This window comes from Pseudopipra pipra, chromosome 11 (genome assembly GCF_036250125.1).
Source record: "Pseudopipra pipra isolate bDixPip1 chromosome 11, bDixPip1.hap1, whole genome shotgun sequence".
In the NCBI taxonomy this organism is placed as follows: domain Eukaryota; kingdom Metazoa; phylum Chordata; class Aves; order Passeriformes; family Pipridae; genus Pseudopipra; species Pseudopipra pipra.
The window spans coordinates 10,206,474-10,224,597 of record NC_087559.1 but is presented as its reverse complement, the minus strand read 5'-3'; the positions used below and the strand labels follow the sequence as shown (position 1 = coordinate 10,224,597).

Genomic DNA, 18,124 nt, shown 5'->3' with positions numbered 1-18,124 from the left:
AACTTTATGCCAAATATTCATTACCAAGGGGTTTCTCATAACTGTTGAATAGCTGTGCTGATTAGGGCAGACTTACCCTGTCTGGTGCCATTAGTCCTTTTCCATAACAAAATACACATACGTTCAGAGAGAATAATGCATTTGGTGTGAGAACGCAGTCACAGGTAATCCAAGTGAGTTTGGCAAACAGAGATGCAAAAACAGATGGGTGAGGGTTTGAGTCCCATTAAACTGGTCGATCCAGGGCTTTTCCAAAAACTAATTGCAAATTTTCCATTGGTGACTTCATTTACTATTATTTCCATGGTAATAGCAAAAAAAAAAAAAAATTTAATTCAGAGGAAAACCAAACCACAGTGGTTTGTCTTGTACTGGATCCACACGCAAAGCTGTGCACGCCACACATGGGCCTGACCCTGGTGCAGCAGCTGGACTGTTCTGGGCTCTGCTCTCCATGACAATGGTGAAGGAAAGTGCCTGATTTTTTTAGCTGCCTGAAAATAAAACTAAATTAACAATTTCTTAGGTAGCAAATTCACTTCTGTAGTCTTGGGGCAAAGCATTTTTCTTGTAATTGAGGTCAAACTACTCCTTGACTGAAAAACACCTTGCAGAAATTCTTCAGAGTTTAGAAGGTTCATTTGCAAAGGAGTTTTAGCTCAATGAACAGTAAGAAACAGTTTGTTCTTTCTTATGTATTTGACAAATGAAGCAAGTGTTAGTACAACAATGTCTGTCCAGTGTGTGAGAACAAGTTTAAAAAAAACAGTTTTAAATCACTATTTAATGAAAAGCCATGGCAATTTCCAGAAGAGAGAAGCCTAACTGGGTGTTCCCCCTCAGGACCAGAGTATTTTGATGGTCGGATGTTGTTCCCTTAAGACACAGCTTAGGAATTTCTTTTTATTTATTAAGCTAAGTGACAGAATAAAGTTTCCCAAATATTTAGTGGTAGCTAAACAAGACCCTGTGTCGGGGGTGCTGAGGGCAGGTGGTGGCGCCCAGGCAGTGTTTGGGGGGGGGGGCCCAAGGGGAGGATAGATAATGGCTCCAGCCTTCACCCTGCAAAGCTGCGGGGCGGGAGTGTTCCCTGCACTGCTTCTTCCTGTCCTCCTTGTGGCAGCCTTGCTAATGAACTGAAAAGGAGGAGAAACATGAGGCTACAGGCCAGCTGCAAGTGTCCATGATGGAGACATGGTGTGTGCTGCTGCTGGGTGGCTTCAGGGCTGGGGTGAGTTGCAACACTGGGCTGAGGTGGTCTTGGACCGTCAAGGAAGCAAATACTTTCTTATCTCATATTGAGGTGGTCAAAGGCTGCTAAAAAGAGCTTAAATTTTAAAACATTGTGGAATATATTGAACAAAAGAGTCCCACAGGCATAGGGGAGATGTAGGGTTGCAAAGCACAGCTTTTCTCACATAAGCCACACTGACTTAGCAAGCAGTGTTCCAAGGTCAGAGATCTGCCTGCGCATCGGCTGCCCTGCACACCCTCCTGTGCTCTCAGCCAGCACAACCAGAGTCTGCATAAGCTGAGCCCCTGCATCTCTCTCTTGTTTTGTTTCCTTTCAGGCGGAATGTACTGAGCTTGTCCTCGGGAATTGAAGATATTGGTGTTATCAAGTGGGATCTAGCACTGTGTCTCCTCCTAGTCTGGGTGATATGTTTCTTCTGCATTTGGAAAGGAGTCAAATCCACTGGGAAAGTAAGTCCTCTTTTACCCTTTCTATAATCATTGCAGTTAGCAGATGTTAGGAATACTAAGTAATGCTGTTCTTGAAGATATTCACCATTTCCTGGAAAAATATGTATTTTTGTACTGAATAAGAGGGAAATTCAGATTCAACTTTCAATCTGAAAGTCGTTACTAGTGCCCAAAATGCCTGTGAGTCAAGTAGCCATTACTGAAATGGCATCAAGAGGCAGATACAAATGTGGTTTGAGTACCACTTTGCCTCTCACAGGACAAAGTGTCCCACTGATGCATGCCATGAGCATGGAAGGTCTTAGGCTTGTGGTGGAGGCTGCTTGGCCTGTCTGTGTTCTCACACCAGTCAAGTTCATTCTCAGTGCAGGGGGAGGGATGTTAACATAGCTGTGGTAGGGGTGTTCTAAGTCAGTGGAAGCTGTTGGATGCATGGCATTTTTGAAATGCCGCTCGCTTATGGAAGAGCTGTGTGTAGACGCAGAAGACTAAACTTAGGTACTCCTTTAGAAGCACCATCATTAACAGAGATCCTCGATAGCCTGTGGCTTTAGTCCCATCGCATGCTCTTCAGAATCATGTTTTCCTTAAAGGATAACAGTTACATCATTCCTGAACCTCATCCCGCTCCTGTTGAAGAAACAAATTGCAGCAGACCTTGGCCAGTCACTTAGCATGAAGCATGATGTTATTGCCCCTTGCGTTCAGTAGTGGTTTTATACCTATTTTCGTGAGAAAAGGCTTTTGAAGCCGTTGTGTTTGTGTGATTCTTAGCTTTCAAACCTGTTGCTTGAGGCAGTGTTCAGATAAGTCTGACAGAGGGAGAGGGATCTCAAGATACCAAGTTCCCCCATGTTTCTTTTTAGCTAGGTGGAAGGGAGTTGACCCCATTAGTGCCCTTCCTGAGAAAAAGGACACAATGTGAATTTATCTTTTACCAGTCCCTAGAGAAGTCAGGAGGATAAATTGCAAGTGCCCCAACTGCAAAAAGAGCCTCGTGTAAGAGTTTTAGCTTGTTGCATACTGCAAAATCAACCAGGAGACAAAACTCCATCGGAAACCAGATCTTATCAGTTCCACTGTTAATTAAACTTCTTGCTTTACTGTAGTATCTGTCTTGCTTTCTGTGATTTTTATCCTGAAGCCTTCTTAAAAGGCTAGTGCCTTACCCTGGATTCCTGCCACCTTTGCCCCAAAAAACAGCTTCCACGCCTCTAAAGCACACGTTGGAAAAAACGTTTGCTTCTCTGTTCCCTCTGATTGATGTGACCCCACGAGGTGATTGTGTAAGTTTTATAGTAAAGGTGAATGCAGTAAACGTCCCACAGCAGCCAAGTGGAAGCACACATTTCTTTAGCACCTTTGGCAAGCCTGGTGTCTGCTCAGTAAAGGTTACGGTAGCACAGAGAGACATCCCACGCTCCCTATGGTACACTATTTCCAGTCCCTGTGAGGATAACAGGTTGAAAAAAGGTCTGTTAAAATCAGTTATATAAAAATCTGTGTTCTCTGGAAATCCTGCGAAATGGTCTCTTTTCTAAAACAAACTGCCGTTGGTAGGAATTCACTCCCCACTCTCCGTGGCGTCTGAGCTCGTGCGAGTGTGGAGCCAAAGCCCAACAAAACCATTGGAAAGTCTCTGGTTGACTCCATTAACTTTGGGGTCAAACAAAAGTAAACTGTAAATTCTAATGGAGGACTTGAATTATTTGAGAAGTCAAGTTTACTTTAGTAGATGGTTGTTTATAGCACTTCCCTGCTTTCCAGTGTGTTAATGGCTCTTTGGAGAGCAGGGCAGGGGGATTGGACAAGTAAACATGAAATCATAGTGAAAAATAATAGTTGTGCTTATGCTTTGGATAAAGTGCTTGATCTTAAAAATTCCTGTGGCATTGCAAGAGAATCTCTACCCACAATGCAAAGGCCTCTCTGTGAGTGTTGTTTACTCCGTTCCTGAAAATATGTCAAGGCATATATTTTTGGAAGAAAACTTTGACTTTTCATAGGCCTGATTTATGTTAGAAAAAATCAGAAAGTGCAGAAATCCCCCTTTTTATCTTCTGGTTTCAGTGAAACTAGGCTAATGTGTAATGCATATTATTTGTCAGTGGAAAATATACAGAAAATTCAGGGATAGAATTAAAAAGGACATGTATGAAAAGATTTCCTTTCATTCTATGAAATCAGTCCAGCTCTGTGAATTATTATGGCAATGCAGGCTTTGAGTTCTCCTTGTTATTCTCAGAGGACACACTTAAGAAGAAAAATGGAGCATCTTGGGAGCTTTGCAGTAGTTAAGCAAATTCTGGAAAACAAAAATGCATTCTAACTCGTGGCAGCAAACTGTAATTACCTGGGGGAATCATCTTGACTCCAAGAAAAATGTCCTTTCTTGGACAGTAGTGATTCTTGACTGTAACACAGTGGTTATATAAAAAATGAGAGAAAGCACTGATGAGCAAAGAAAGCAAAATGTTAGAGGTCAAAAATTGTGGGTCTAAAGATAGAACTGTCCAAATGCAAGCTCAATTAACCCTCGTGCTGCAGATGAAAGCAAAGGGCTCTTTCATCAAATGAATGAGGAGATAACAAGAAGAGAAGAAGTAGGCTGTTATTCAAAGAGAGTGGGAATAGAGGTTAAAGATAATGAAGACATATTCTCAAACTGGATGAATAGAGCCTTAGTTTCCAATAATGATGTTGCTGAATAGGCAGCAAGGGCAAGATGAAGTTATGGGACTGGAAATTACTGCTGTTGAGGCTGATGCCAACCTGAAGGGCCTCTTGTGTTCAAGATGATGGGAAGGGAGACATGGGAGCATGGACTAAATTACCTTAATCTCTGGTGAAGTTGCCTGTAGGAGCAGTAGTGGGGCCACACAGCAAGGTCAGAGGTAGCAGCAGAGCTTGCGAAACAGGTTGCGGTTTGTAAGTTTTAAAGTTCCAATAAAGAATGAGGTAATGTTTCAGGCACCCTCAGTGAGGAAACCACTTCCCTGGCAGAGGTGCACTTGTCATGTGAGGAGAACAAACAGGGCAAAGGCAGAATTTGAACAAAAGTCATGAGTTGTATAAAATCGTGCTTGTCCTCTGCCTGAGTGACATGACCACTGACTGGGGGGCTCTGGAGGTGTTCATGTGTTGCCTTTAGGCCTAAGGCAGTAAAGTGGTAAAAAACATTAAAAGTACATGCAGAAACTCAGGTTGGGTCCTTTTTAGATATGAGGGGGCTTTGAATTTTCCTCATTAGAGCTCTCTTGGTTTTGGAGGTGTAGCTTTGGCTGCCCCAGGCTAACCATACTTTCGGGGTTTTTTTCTTTTTTTTTATTTCCAGGTAGTGTACATCACTGCCACCTTCCCATTCATCATGCTCCTTGTTCTACTCATCCGTGGCGTGACCCTGCCTGGAGCTGCAGAAGGCATCAAGTTTTATCTTTACCCTGATATCTCACGGTTAGCTGACCCACAGGTACAGAACCAGGAGCAGGGAGCGGGACAATTTCCTACGCAAAGGGGGATGGTGGAGGGTGACGGTGGTGATGTAATGGCAATAGACTTTTTTCCATGGTCTTTAGAGGTCCAAATATAGCATGAACACTAATGCTGGGTTATATTTTCCAGAGATCTGCTTGAGAAGGTCACTGTTAAATGTGTTAATGCATCTTTCCATGTGTATGTATGTGTGTGTATGCGTGTGTATTTTTTTTGTGTCAAAGGACTCTGAGGCTGTAGACTCTGTCCCGTTATACAATCTCAGCTTTCTTGTTGGTAAGGTAAGGGAGATGCATTTTTTTAATGAGGATAGTCTTTAGTTTCAAAGGAGAGACACATGAACTTCACAGATGGAACAACAAGCGACAACTGTGAGTACCAGTGTCACTTACCTCCCACTGCTCAATAGGAGGAGATTGGGAGAGAGGTGGATGGAATTATAGAAGAATAAAAACCCATGGAAAGGTGAAGAAAATGCTTTCTGAGGCACAGGAACTACCATTTGCTTACCCCTTGCTAGTGGGAGCCAGGCTTACTCTTACTGTATAGATAGAAATTCCTGTCTGTGCTGAGTGCAAGTGTGAGACACTCGAGCAGACCGGCATCATTTCAGCCAATAGTGTTCACATGAGAAATGAAAAAAAAAAGCAATACCCTTCTCCAAAAAAACAAAAACAAGGGATCTTTGAAAATAACAAAATGTTGGTCGCAGTGATAGGAAATAACATCTGTCTTTGCTATTTCTTTCTATTGAGTAATTGGTAAAAATAGAACTCCAGTGATAGTTAAATAACCGAAGTAGAAAAACTGTAATGAAAAGAAACACTGTGAAAATTAGGTGCATTCTCTAGTCTTGCCCTCTTTTACAAGACACCTTTTTCACAGGAGACGTTGTATTTTACGAATTAATCTTCTTTTATGGGACTCTATCACTTTTATGATCTACTGTTAGCCCTAACCAGAGTATCAGCTGATAATGGAGAAGAGATTGATGTGAGCTGACAGGCCCCCTCCCACAGTCTAGCAAAAACATCACTCCAAGGAGACACTAGTCAGCAAGGTGCTGGAAAGCAGTGGTGGGAGGGAGAAGGTAATGGTCCTCAGTCTTCACTCTCACTTACTCAGACTCCTGGGTGGTTTTTACTGTGGTGTTTGCAGATTTGCATTAGCAGAAAGAGGAGAACAGATGGGATTCAGAGGATGCATTTTGATAGTTCTCTATGTATTTACTAGCCAAGAAGTTCATAGTGTATGGTTATTTCACTCTGTATATGTTTTTTTTTAATGTAATCGGGACAAAGAATCATGAGACCAAGATCAGATATGTATCTTATAAAGTGCATTGTGTTTTGCTTGTTTTCCCCCCACCCCTATGGCTTTTTATCTTGCATTTGAACAGGTACAAAAACAACCAGAAAGCTAGAAAAATAAACAAACCAAATACACAAACCTGTTTCTCAAGCTTTTCACATCCTCAGTTTAAGGAATCTGCCGGTCTACTCTTAACTGAAATGAGTTACAACAGAAATGAGCAATGTTATAAATACTTCTGCATTTCCTATTGCACTGAAACACGTTTATTGTTGCGCCAACAGGAAGGATCAGCTGAATGACTAAGAAACTAGAAATACTGAGCATCTCTGGGGAGGGGAAACAGGAACTGTTGTAGAGATTGATTATGTTCTTTTGGGCTCTGATGCTAACAATTTTCTTTTCCCTGTGAAAGCCAAACTTGCAAATGTGATGTTCTCTTTCCCTGTCTCCCTGATCCTGTAGCTTTCACCCTCAATGGAAGCAATTATTTTGTTGATATTGCTTAGTTTGAACTGTGTATTTGCATGGAGTGTTGCAATGCAATGACGCTGGTAATAACAATATTTCCATCTTTCCCTTTAGGTCTGGATAGATGCAGGGACACAAATCTTCTTCTCATATGCAATCTGCTTAGGAGCAATGACTTCCCTGGGGAGCTACAACAAGTACAAATACAACTGCTATAGGCAAGTTTCCATCTAAGGGGGTTTAGTGTTTTAGCTAAATGATGTAAATAAAGTAGGGACAATGGGTTAATTTTTTTTTTAATTAACTTGCTCCATGACATATGTGTGACTTAGGGACTGTTTGCTGCTGGGATGCCTGAACAGTGGTACCAGTTTTGTGTCTGGCTTCGCAATTTTTTCCGTCCTGGGCTTCATGGCACAAGAGCAAGGGGTGAACATTGCTGATGTGGCAGAGTCAGGTACGATGGTGTTGGTGGCAGTGGTGGTGGGCACTGCCGCCTAGCGTGTGAGCAAAGTTCTGCAGACTCAATCAGCTAACATCTAAGCAATAAAATAGAACAAGATTTCCCATAATCTCCAGAAAAAATAAGCACGTTGTTGATTTGGGCTTCCATCTAGGGCAGTGAGGGTTAGCTGGGGTTATACTGTTTACTCTGTCTTGATTAACAGGGCAGCAAACACATTTCCTAGAGTGTGCTAACCCATGTGAGTTGAGATCAGAGTTAACTACACCATTATCTAGGGTCCAGAATGTCATTGACTCGAGAGTTTGTTCCATCCTTCTTTTCAGACTACCTTTATTTTCATTCCAATGCAAATTGCCAGTGCTTATATATTTTTCATAGCTTAGTTTTGCTTACTTGCAGCACTAGAGTAGAATTAGTACCTTGGCCTTCTGAAGGGTCATACAGACATGTATTCCCAAGTCTCACTGAAAGGCAAGAGAAATTGGAGAACTCCATCTCTAGGGTTTTGTGGACCATTTCATCCACAGGAACTTCAGCTATTGCAATCCTGCATTTGTCCTCTGTAGTTTCAGGGTGAGGTTGACAGAACTGTGAGAAGTCCATTTTGAAACTGGATGTACACTTAGGTTCCTCCCTTATTTCAGAAGGGTTCTTCCCATTAACATTCAGCTATGCACTTCAGATGAAGAAGGCTAAATCCTCATAGCATGTGACTGTATTTCAAACAAAACAGATGACATTTTTTCCTCTGTGCATTTCTTGTCCATGAAGGCAGGTGTAACCATGTGTTTTCACGTAGAACAGACAGATTAGATGGGAATTACCATGGAAAAATAATGAATCAGGCCTTGGCAGCCGTGAGGCTTAAAGCTAATCAGATTCAAGTAATAACAATGTCACCTGAGTGCACTTTTGACATTTCTTTCTGATTTTTTTTGAGCACTTTTAATTCACATGCATAGTATTTGAAAGCTTTCCTCTGCAAACATGCTATTAAAATGAAAAAGTCAATATATCTTCTAATCACATGGCTCTGGGAGTTAAGTCTTTTAGAAAAATACGTCACAAGGGCTAATGAAAAACTAATGACATTGATGGCACCGCTGGATTCTTGGGTGGCTGCAATTGGCAGACCTCTTGCAAGTGCAATTAGTTAACAGTCTTGGCCTTAATGCTTATTTTGATCAGAGGTTGATTGCTTTGTTTGGAAACAGGAAGCAAGGGAATAATCCTATTGAATGAATCATAAATAGCCCCATTATTTTTTTATTTGTATGTAGGTGGATCAATTCCAAGAGTAGTATTTTAAGTATTTGCACATTAGGTTTTTATCTGGTCAATATTTATTCTAGTTTTTATTATTAAATCTCTGATACTGGCAGCACTTGACATTTTTAAAATTAAACAATTCTATAGTAACACTGGATTGCTAAAAAACATTTAAACACAAATTAACTAACAAAATGTTTACATAGCATTTTTTCAACAGCTCAAAAAGCATTTTTTTAAAGGAGGAATTTTATACAACAGGGGCACTGATTAGCTTCCAGATTTGGCTTCTGATTTCTTGCAGACCTACTGAAGACACTTGGTCCCCCTGGGATGAGTGTCCCTGGACCCACATGGGCCTGTGAGGGAAGCTCTTGTTGCTGCTACTACCTCAGTGCTGCTTCTTAGCTCAGAGGCATCCAGCAGGCACTTGAGCCTGTCTTTTCTGGCCTTGCCTTTTTTTGGTTTCTTATGATGCAAGGTCAGAACTGCTCCCCTGGATCAGGAAAAAGGTGAGCAGAGGCACTGCCACTTGGCTGTAGCACTCGGGGGAGGATGGTGTCCACAGACCTCCTTCTCCCCCCAGGGAGTTAAATCCCTCTTGCCCTATCCATGGCATCACTTGTTTCCTTGTTTGCCCTCCTGCAAGCCCCGGGAACATCAACAAATTTGCTGACAGCAGAATCTCATGGCCACATTTTTTACTGCTGCCAAGTTCAGCCTTGGTGCCATGTGCCAGGGACACACTTGTCAGCCAGGTCTGGCTCCTGCTGAAAGCACTGGTCACTGCTGGCCTTCACTGCCTTTAGTGGGTTTACACAGCAGTTAACTTAGACTCCTCTGGCTTCTCCGTGAAAACAGTTTTTTAATGAATAGCTTTTTTCTCTTTTTTTCTGAAATTATTTTAAGGGGAGAAAGGAAAGCAGTGGAGGCTCAACAAAATCATAGTGAGTCCTGTCTAATCTGTGCAGCCTCTCTTTGGCTGGAAGAAATACTCTACGTCACCCATGCAATTTGTAGCAGGGTTAAACCAGCACAAGATTTGCTTTTTTTTTTTTTTCTTTTTTAAATTCCATTTGCAAACAAATTCAGATTAAACAGGTCTGACTATAGTGCCTTGGGTTTCCTGATGCCTGCCCGGTCTCTGCCTCTGCAGCTCTCCAGCCATGCCACAGCACTCCATGGCAAAGGGCCAGAGTGTGGGCTGGGATCGTGGCAGTCCTCACCAGCTTTTAATAGCAGCCACAAGTGCTTCACTTTTGCAAAACACCCTTCCAAAGAACAGAGTTTCAAATTAAATACAATTTTTAGATTATTTATGTTTCAGTTGAAGGGTTGCCAGGAACATTTTCTTTCACATGGACTTTTCTTTTTATACTTCAACACTTAGTTTCAAAGGAAAATCAAAACTAGCACAGGGCTTAGGGCACTTCGTATTAGTTGGTATCACAGTGCAAGAACAGTTTCACTGGCCAAAGCATACAGAATTGAGCAAGTTTTGAGGAGAGCAGTTTTACATCTGTCTCATCAATTGCACAGATCAGCTGCAAATGCCATCTGGTAGCAGTTCTCCCTTAGGGAAGATCTGCCGTATCCACTGAGTTAAAGGGGAAAAAAGCAAAGCCCCCCAGAATTTGAGACATTCACCCATTTTTTGATATCTTCTGTCGTATAAAATCTTAGTTGCGTTTCATTTTAAATAAAATTAGTTGCTTGATTGTTGGCTAATTTGTATTTATTTCTGTTCAAATATTTTCAGTGACCTAAAGTTTTCTTTAGTTTGAAAAAAAGTCATCTTTTTTTACCTCTTTCTCTTGCTTCTTTTTCCGTCTTTCTTGTTGGAAAGGAAAAGTGGGAGTTAGGAAGAGCAGCGTTAGCAATTTTTTTTTTTTTACAGATCAGAGATAAGATTTTTTTGGCCCTGCAATGCAGCAGTTCAAAAAAAAAAATCCCTTTTCTATTGAAAATGACATGAGTACACTTGATAACTGGCATTTTCCAGGATTTTGAAGGCTCCTTAAAGTAAACAAGCAGACAAGCCAGGCATTCCTGGGTTTAATCTGAATTTAAATCTGCCCTCAGAATTTTTTGTCAGCCTCACCAAATTTCTCCGTCCCCTCTGAGAGCCTGCTGTAAATGCCAGGCTGCCAGTGTTCCTGTCTCCCACTTGTGGAGGGCTCTCTCCCTCTTCACAAAAGCTCCCATAAGCAACAGCACCTGGCTCCAGGTGGGAGTGCCTCTGGAGATGAGCGTGCGAGAGCTCCGTGTGTGGGTGTGAGTGAGATCCCCTCTGGTGCAGAGCGCAGACCAGACCCAGCCTAGAGAGGAGCCCTCGCACACAATGCTTTGTTTTCCAGAGCAGAGAAGCCCGGCACTTAGTCCCAGCCTTGCTGGTGCTCCAAGATTGCTAGAATCCATCCTGCAGCTGGGGCTGGTGTTGGTCATACTCAGTGTCACCGTGGCAGGACCGTGTAGGCTGGCTGGATAGGGGCAGATGATGTGACAGCATGGGGAAGCAATTTTATACAGAGTGATTTTACACCCCAGCAGTTCCCAACAGCAGGAAGCATTTTTTCAGGAGCCCCAGTTGATATAATTAGGAGTAGCCTAATCAGTGCAGCAGTGAGGGTTTGCAGAAGCAAAGGAGCAAACTCCTGGAGTGCAAACCCTGCTTTAGAAAAGCCATGCTGGGTTTGGAGGTTGCATACAGAGAGTAGGCAGCGGTTGCATTAGTGAAGATCCCAAGGAATGTTTGCAGCAGAGTCCCCTTCCCTGCATGCAAAAGAGTTTCATCACCATCATCTTCATCATGACCATGTGGGCTAGCAGTGGGATTCTGCCATTCCCCTGGGTCACCCCTTCTCTCCCCTGCCCCCAACACTGTCCTGTGCAGGGCAGATGTAGGACACCTCCATTACTGGCATGTTTGAGACAGATGTTAAAACTGGTGATCTGTTAGCAATGGCCTCGGGGGTTTGCCTGTGGTTTCTGCTGTAGTCATGCGTGCTTCGATTTCAGATAAAACAGCCAAACTGTTTCACTTCTGGTATTTCCAGCTGCGTTTGGATTTATCTGAACGGAACCAGGCATTCCTGAATGTGAGGGTGGCTACCTTTACCAAAGAGCTGGTACTTACTATTTCTCTTCCCTTCCCTTTCCCCTTCCCTATTTTCTCTTTCTCTAGGTCCAGGCCTGGCCTTCATTGCCTATCCAAAAGCTGTGTCCATGATGCCACTGCCCACCTTTTGGGCAATCCTTTTTTTTATTATGCTTCTGTTGCTTGGACTGGATAGCCAGGTTAGTATGATGGGTTAGTATGATGTGGCTTATTGTATTGTCACTGCTGACTGAGAAAAGCTGAGTTAAGGCATGAATTAAGAGGAATTTGTCTGTATTGGTTTTTAGTGAGGGGCTGCAGTTGATGAATCTGTGGATGTTGATTCGTAATATGGTGTTGCTCAGTGAGTCTTTGTCATCAGGAGTTAGAGGAGTCCACAAGACTAGGCCAGTACTCCCTAACCTAAATTTCAGTCCCCATCTGGCCACAAAATACCACTATTTTGGTTGCAGTGCAGTATTTTCTTCTTTTGAAGAAAAGCTTAATCATTTTAAAACGTGCAAGTCTACAGCAGTCAGTTCCACAGAGTACTTTATGCTGTTGTGATTACCTGCAGTGTGTATACACCATCATTAAAGCACCTTAAGAATTAATAACCACTAGAAAGACAGGATTTGATAGTTGCCAAGTGCCAAAAAAAAGTGAAGCTGTCATGAGATACAAAAAGCACAAAATGTTTTGTACAGGGTGACTTCATGAGGAGTCAGAGAACAAAGCCACAGCCTTTTTCGGTGGCCTTGGGCTTGGAGGTGCTGAGGAATGTGGGATCCTGCTGACTTTCACGTCACCAGTGTGTATTTAGTACCTCCAAACAGGCCAGAAAGCATCTCATATTCCATCTGTACTAATTTGAAAGCACACACTGCTATTAATCAGTGAGCATGAAAAAATCAAAATGTTCATTCCAAGAAGTTAGGTTATTTTTCCCAGTGGTTGCTTGTAGGAATGTTGGACTAAGTGCTGCCAAGGAACCTGTAAATCATCTCTAGATAGTCCACTTACAAGGAAACATGGGTGACCAGGGATTATGCAGTAACTGCATATTCAAAATTCAAACTTTTCTGCACTCAAATGGAAAGTCATTAACATTTTTTTAAAAAAAGGGATTTGTAAGGATGAAATGTTTATGTAGCCTAAATGCTCTCTCGTATGAGGAGAGCTCTGTAAATGGATTTTTACCGGTTGTTGTGTACTTAATCTCTTACATTTTTTTATATTTCATTTGCCCTAAATTGCTCTTTATGGCTTAATCTTTGAACTCTGGTGAGCAACTTTCAGTCGCTCCAAAGTAAATGTGAAAGTGCCCAATGCCGTGGTTCAGCAACCCTATGCTTATGCAAATTGGAAGCTGTCTAGTAATTTTAAAAAGCTCCTCACTGCGTGGAATGATTAAAACTAATTGGAGCGCTTAATTTCTCTCCTCCACCCCTCTGGTTTTTTGGAGTGCAGTCAAGCAGGTTTCTGGAATGCCAGAGCAGTTTCAGATCAAATCAGCCCAAAGGAAAGGGTTACATTAGAAAAGAAAACTAGTTTTACAAAAGTCAAAGTAACAAGACAGGAGGCAACAAAATCTGGTGTAGGACAAAATCTGTTTGCAGGACAGTCTGTATTTCCAAAATAGAGCTTCAGTTTGTGATCAAAGAGGGTAGAGTTGTTAAAGGGCTCTTCTGGGCACTGTAAGAGTGATAGAGGTACCAGGTAGGAAAAGGCAGCTTTTCCTGAAATAACCTATGTCATAGATTAATCTATTAATAATAATGTGATAAGTTATTAGTTATAAGAAGATATATCTACTTAAAGTGAAGATAATTTCTACAGAGGCAGCCTTTATGGATACCTCGTGTCTTCAGTGAGCTTTGTGTTTTTTCAGCCTTCCCAGGTTGAAAGTATGGATCAGTTTAAAGATCCCGTCTTTGGTTTTATTTGGGGGAAATTCAGTAGTTGCTTTCTGCCATGGGCAAAATGCATCTGCTTTTTGATTAATTTAAACTTTTATTGAAATCCAGTTTGGGTTATTTGGCTAACTGAAGTTACACATCTTAAATGTATAGTTTTCCAAAGGCAAACAAGTACAAATACAGATATTGTGAAGCTAGATAAAGATTTTTAGTTCATCTACTCAGAGCTTCATTTTTGGTTTACATGTGCAAATACTTTGCCAAATCATTTTATGGGGACTGTATGAACAACTCCATTATTTTTGCAAAAGTGACCAGAGCCTCACTCAGAGCTACTCTGCTCACAGATCCAGAAAAGACACGTTCAGTCAAGAAGAGCTGCTATTTCACGTCAAAGTCTGCCTTTCCTTGGCTGGATTTTCACTAACAAACCCAAGAGTAGAATTATATCAAATTGTGGAATTAACCTAACTAGTATATGTGAGGTTTTCTGGCACATCAAAAAAAGGCTGGGAGGTACTCTCCTAGCTTGGACTTTCTTAAGTGTTTTCTCTCTGCATCTTTTCTAGCATACATCTTATATTCATCTGGAACAGTGACAACATGAAAGCCACATAAGTGCCTTCCTGTCATCAAATTAACCTCCTTTATCCTTGTGGCTCGCATTTACAAAGCCCCTTTGGTAGCTCATAAGGCTGCTGGGAAATAAACAGCAATTCTGAAAGCTTGTTCCAGCCTGAAAACTACCCCCACGCTTCAGCCTCTGGGTTACAAAGGAATGGCTTCTGATTTATTTATTCAGAGCAGCATTTTGCCACAGAGTGCAGTTGGGGTGTTGCTGGAGAGGGTTTGTTCAAGTAGGAGCCTGGATGAAATGTACAGTGGGTATTCTTCAAGTCACATTTCTCTGTTGCTGTTTTCCCCCTTTAGTTTGTTGAAGTTGAAGGACAGATCACGTCATTAGTTGATCTGCACCCATCCTTCCTAAGGAAGGGTTACCGACGGGAAATCTTCATCGCTATAGTGTGTTTCCTTAGCTATCTTCTGGGACTAACTATGGTGACTGAGGTAAGTACCACCAGTGCTGGAAATTGCCTTCTTTGCTAGCCATTTTTCAGGCCAGTTTTAGCTATTTAGCCACTCAGAGGAGCAGTGCTTTTTAGATCTACAGAGCATCTTTCATCCCTGGATCTGAAAGCATTTTGAAAGGGAGCTATGTATACACCTGCTTTTTAGTCAGAGGAACAGAGAGACATGAAATCTCATTAAATTCAATCTGATCTCAGGTACCAATCAACATGAGTACGAATATTAACATCTAGCTCTAAATGATGAAACACGTTGGAAACCTTCAGCAGAGCAGGTTAAGAATCTATCCAATGTATGCAGGGAAAGAGATTTTTATCTTAGTTACACAGATTTGAATTAATTAAATACCACTGTGTTTATTCTAGTATAAACTAGACAGGAATACGTTCCAGTGCCTGCACTGTTGTGATATTTATCTCCAAAATAAAATCCAAGCCAGATTTTAAAAACAACTGGAAGAGCACAAATGTGAGGTAAAATAGCACCTGTAACAGAGGTGCCTAACAAACATGGGTTTTGATGTGGAAGTGCAGGTATATATAGTTCAGTGTAGTGAGAGCAAAGAGTCTAGCAGCACAGTATAAATAAAGAGAGTTAGAAAGCAGAAAATGAATTATTCTCATGAAAAAAGTCCTTTCACTCAATTAGTAAATGAAGGCCCTCCTGATGAACTGACTTCCATTTTCAGTCTTTTGGAGGTGTTAGTATTAGGAGACGACCTCTTATTTCTTTGTATCGTTGGTTTCTTTAAATGCCCATCCTAAAATGTTTTTGAGAAGGAAAGATTTAAGTGTGTCAGTAGATTATACTAAGTGGTTTAATTTTGTTTAATCGTTGTCTTGTTTGGAATTCTTCCTGTAGTAAACATGCATATTCCCTGGGGAAGGCAATGCCAAATATTTACCTTACATACTTGCTTGATACTGCTTCTTGTTAGACAGCAGTCATTGAGATAGGTTGATAGATGTTGCTGGGAGCTGGGTCTGAAATATTTGGGTTTTTCCTGTTGCATCCCAATCAGTTGTGTCTCTCTTTTACAGGGTGGCATGTATGTTTTTCAACTCTTTGACTACTATGCAGCTAGTGGTGTATGCCTTTTGTGGGTTGCATTCTTTGAATGTATTGCTGTAGCCTGGGTTTATGGTAAGTGAGACTCCTTTCTTCTGATACCTTTTGATGAGTCAGTGACAATTTTGCTTGCCAAATATTTAATCATCAGCCGCCCCAGAATCTTCTTCCCAGCAACAGACACTTGCCATTAAAATAAATTTGCCCTGACCTCTTGGAGACAAATTTGCATCTGGGATGAAGCCAACCTCCAGTGTTTTTCCACAAAAAAATTAGTATTTTTCCATTGCTAATTAATAAAGGCACAATTAAGCATTTACGTGTTAAGTTTAGAGGTGAGAGTTGAAAGTTTGGCCAGCCATGAAAATTCCTCTTTATCTCTCAGAGAATTTCCTTTCAGGGCTGCAGCGCCCACAGGGCCAAGCCAACCAAACAGAAAGTACAAAAAGGGAGCTGACAGAAGAGTGTATTCTGCCCCATTATTTTTAGGCAGTGCCAAGTACCAAGGTCTGACAGTAGCCTCTGTAGCTGCCTGAGCTGGGGAGGGATCAGATGTTTGCTGGTCAGGACTAGTCATTTCTCTGATTCTTTATGTGCTCCATCTCCTTAGAAAAGCAAAACAAACAAAGCCATAATTTCACACCAGTCAGATTCCTGTGGAAGCAGGGTGTGCTGTTTGCTGTCAGCTCCTTCCCAGGTGATCCGTCTGGCACGTTCAGTGAGAGTCTGGAGAGAGGAGAGGGTGTGTGAAGGGGGCACTCCTGCATCCGAGTAGTGACAGGAGGGGTGGGATGAGAGAGTCCCTCAACCCTTGGCTTCTCTAGAAAATCATGTAGGACTTCACAGCTGTGGGAAGCATTTGAAGAATACATCTGACACCCTCATCTTCCCTTTAAATGCCCCTTTGAGGCCTAGGAAAGCAGCTTTAATCCTACAGTTCTTAGAGGGCTTTTATATGTTCGATTCTTACAGGCGCTGATAATATTTATGATGCCATTGAGGATATGATTGGATACAGACCTGGTCCCTGGATGAAATGGAGCTGGATTGTGATCACACCAGTTCTTTGCGTGGTGAGTACTGACCTGTGCTCTTTCAAGTTTTACACATGGCAGTGCTGAGCTGCCTCTTACTGCTTCTCTTCAAGAGAAAGCTGTTGTGTTCAGAGGCCAATTTGTGAAGAGAATCTGGAGGCTTGAACATTCCCCTCGAAGTCATTATGTTCTCAGATGTCAGTTGCTAACATGACAGCTCTCTGCTGTGCCTGTGCAGATTGCAGTTGGTTACATTTCAGTGTATTTTTCTTAGGATTGGCAAAATGCTACGATCATGAAGAGAAAACTCACTTTCCAAAGAGCAGACACAGAACTGCTGAGCTGTTGTAACAAAAAGACTTGAGTAGTCTGAGGCAGATCTCAGCATGAAGTATTTCACTGGGTGGGAAGAACATCCTGGTAATCTCCTTGCAATGTACAGCAAATAGTTGAGCCTTGAATAAAAACAGGCAGCCTACTGCAGCTGTTCAGCACCATCTCTTAACACTGTTTCAAGCAGCAGATGCTATAAGCAGATGCAGATGCTCTTTTAATTATTTAAATGGAAGAATAATTCCCACATTGGTTTAAAATACATAGGGTATCCATCAGCTCTGCCTTTCACTGTCTGTCTTCCTCAGGGCCAGTGGTAGCACCAGAGCCCCACTACTTTTGTTATTATTTGAGCCTCACTTTGTTTTCCCTTCTCATCCACAGGGGTGCTTTATCTTTTCTTTGGCCAAGTACAAACCACTGACCTACAACAAGGTCTACACATACCCAGACTGGGCAATTGGCCTGGGCTGGGTTCTTGCCCTTTCCTCCATGATCTGCATCCCTATGGTGATGGTCATCCGCATCATTCAGTCAGATGGGTCGCTCATTGAGGTAAGAGCAACCAGTTGTTTGTGTAGAGGAGAAAGGGAGCTTTAACTTACTGTGTTTTATTCAAAATAATGTTTGGAAAACTGCCACCTTGTCCAGGTAGGACTGTTAAAGATCACCTGTCCTTTCAGCAAACAGTAAAAACAGAACAAACACAAAGCCTTCTGTCCTCAGACAAACATCAAGTGATTTTACTCGCGTCCCACTTGTGCAGTTGCCAGCTTGGCAAATTATTACCTCCACGTGCAGACAAACACTCAAGGACTGGGGTGTTTCTGAGTATCAGGTCTCTCTTCTCCAGCCCACAGGGACGTGGAAG

At 42.0% G+C, this 18,124-nt stretch overlaps 1 protein-coding gene across 13 annotated transcripts in view; it reads left to right on the top strand.

The window, feature by feature from the left end:
- SLC6A6 (solute carrier family 6 member 6) overlaps nucleotides 1-18,124 on the top strand; it is a 93,504-nt gene that overhangs the window by 67,182 nt on the left and 8,198 nt on the right. For all 13 annotated transcript variants that reach the window (XM_064667475.1, XM_064667474.1, XM_064667470.1 and 10 more), the window contains 9 exons: nucleotides 1,572-1,704; nucleotides 5,039-5,173; nucleotides 7,093-7,196; nucleotides 7,311-7,435; nucleotides 11,898-12,010; nucleotides 14,660-14,797; nucleotides 15,859-15,961; nucleotides 16,859-16,959; nucleotides 17,638-17,808. In XM_064667475.1, coding sequence (XP_064523545.1) covers nucleotides 1,572-1,704; nucleotides 5,039-5,173; nucleotides 7,093-7,196; nucleotides 7,311-7,435; nucleotides 11,898-12,010; nucleotides 14,660-14,797; nucleotides 15,859-15,961; nucleotides 16,859-16,959; nucleotides 17,638-17,808 — 1,123 coding nt within the window. The remainder of the gene's footprint in view (nucleotides 1-1,571; nucleotides 1,705-5,038; nucleotides 5,174-7,092; nucleotides 7,197-7,310; nucleotides 7,436-11,897; nucleotides 12,011-14,659; nucleotides 14,798-15,858; nucleotides 15,962-16,858; nucleotides 16,960-17,637; nucleotides 17,809-18,124) is intronic.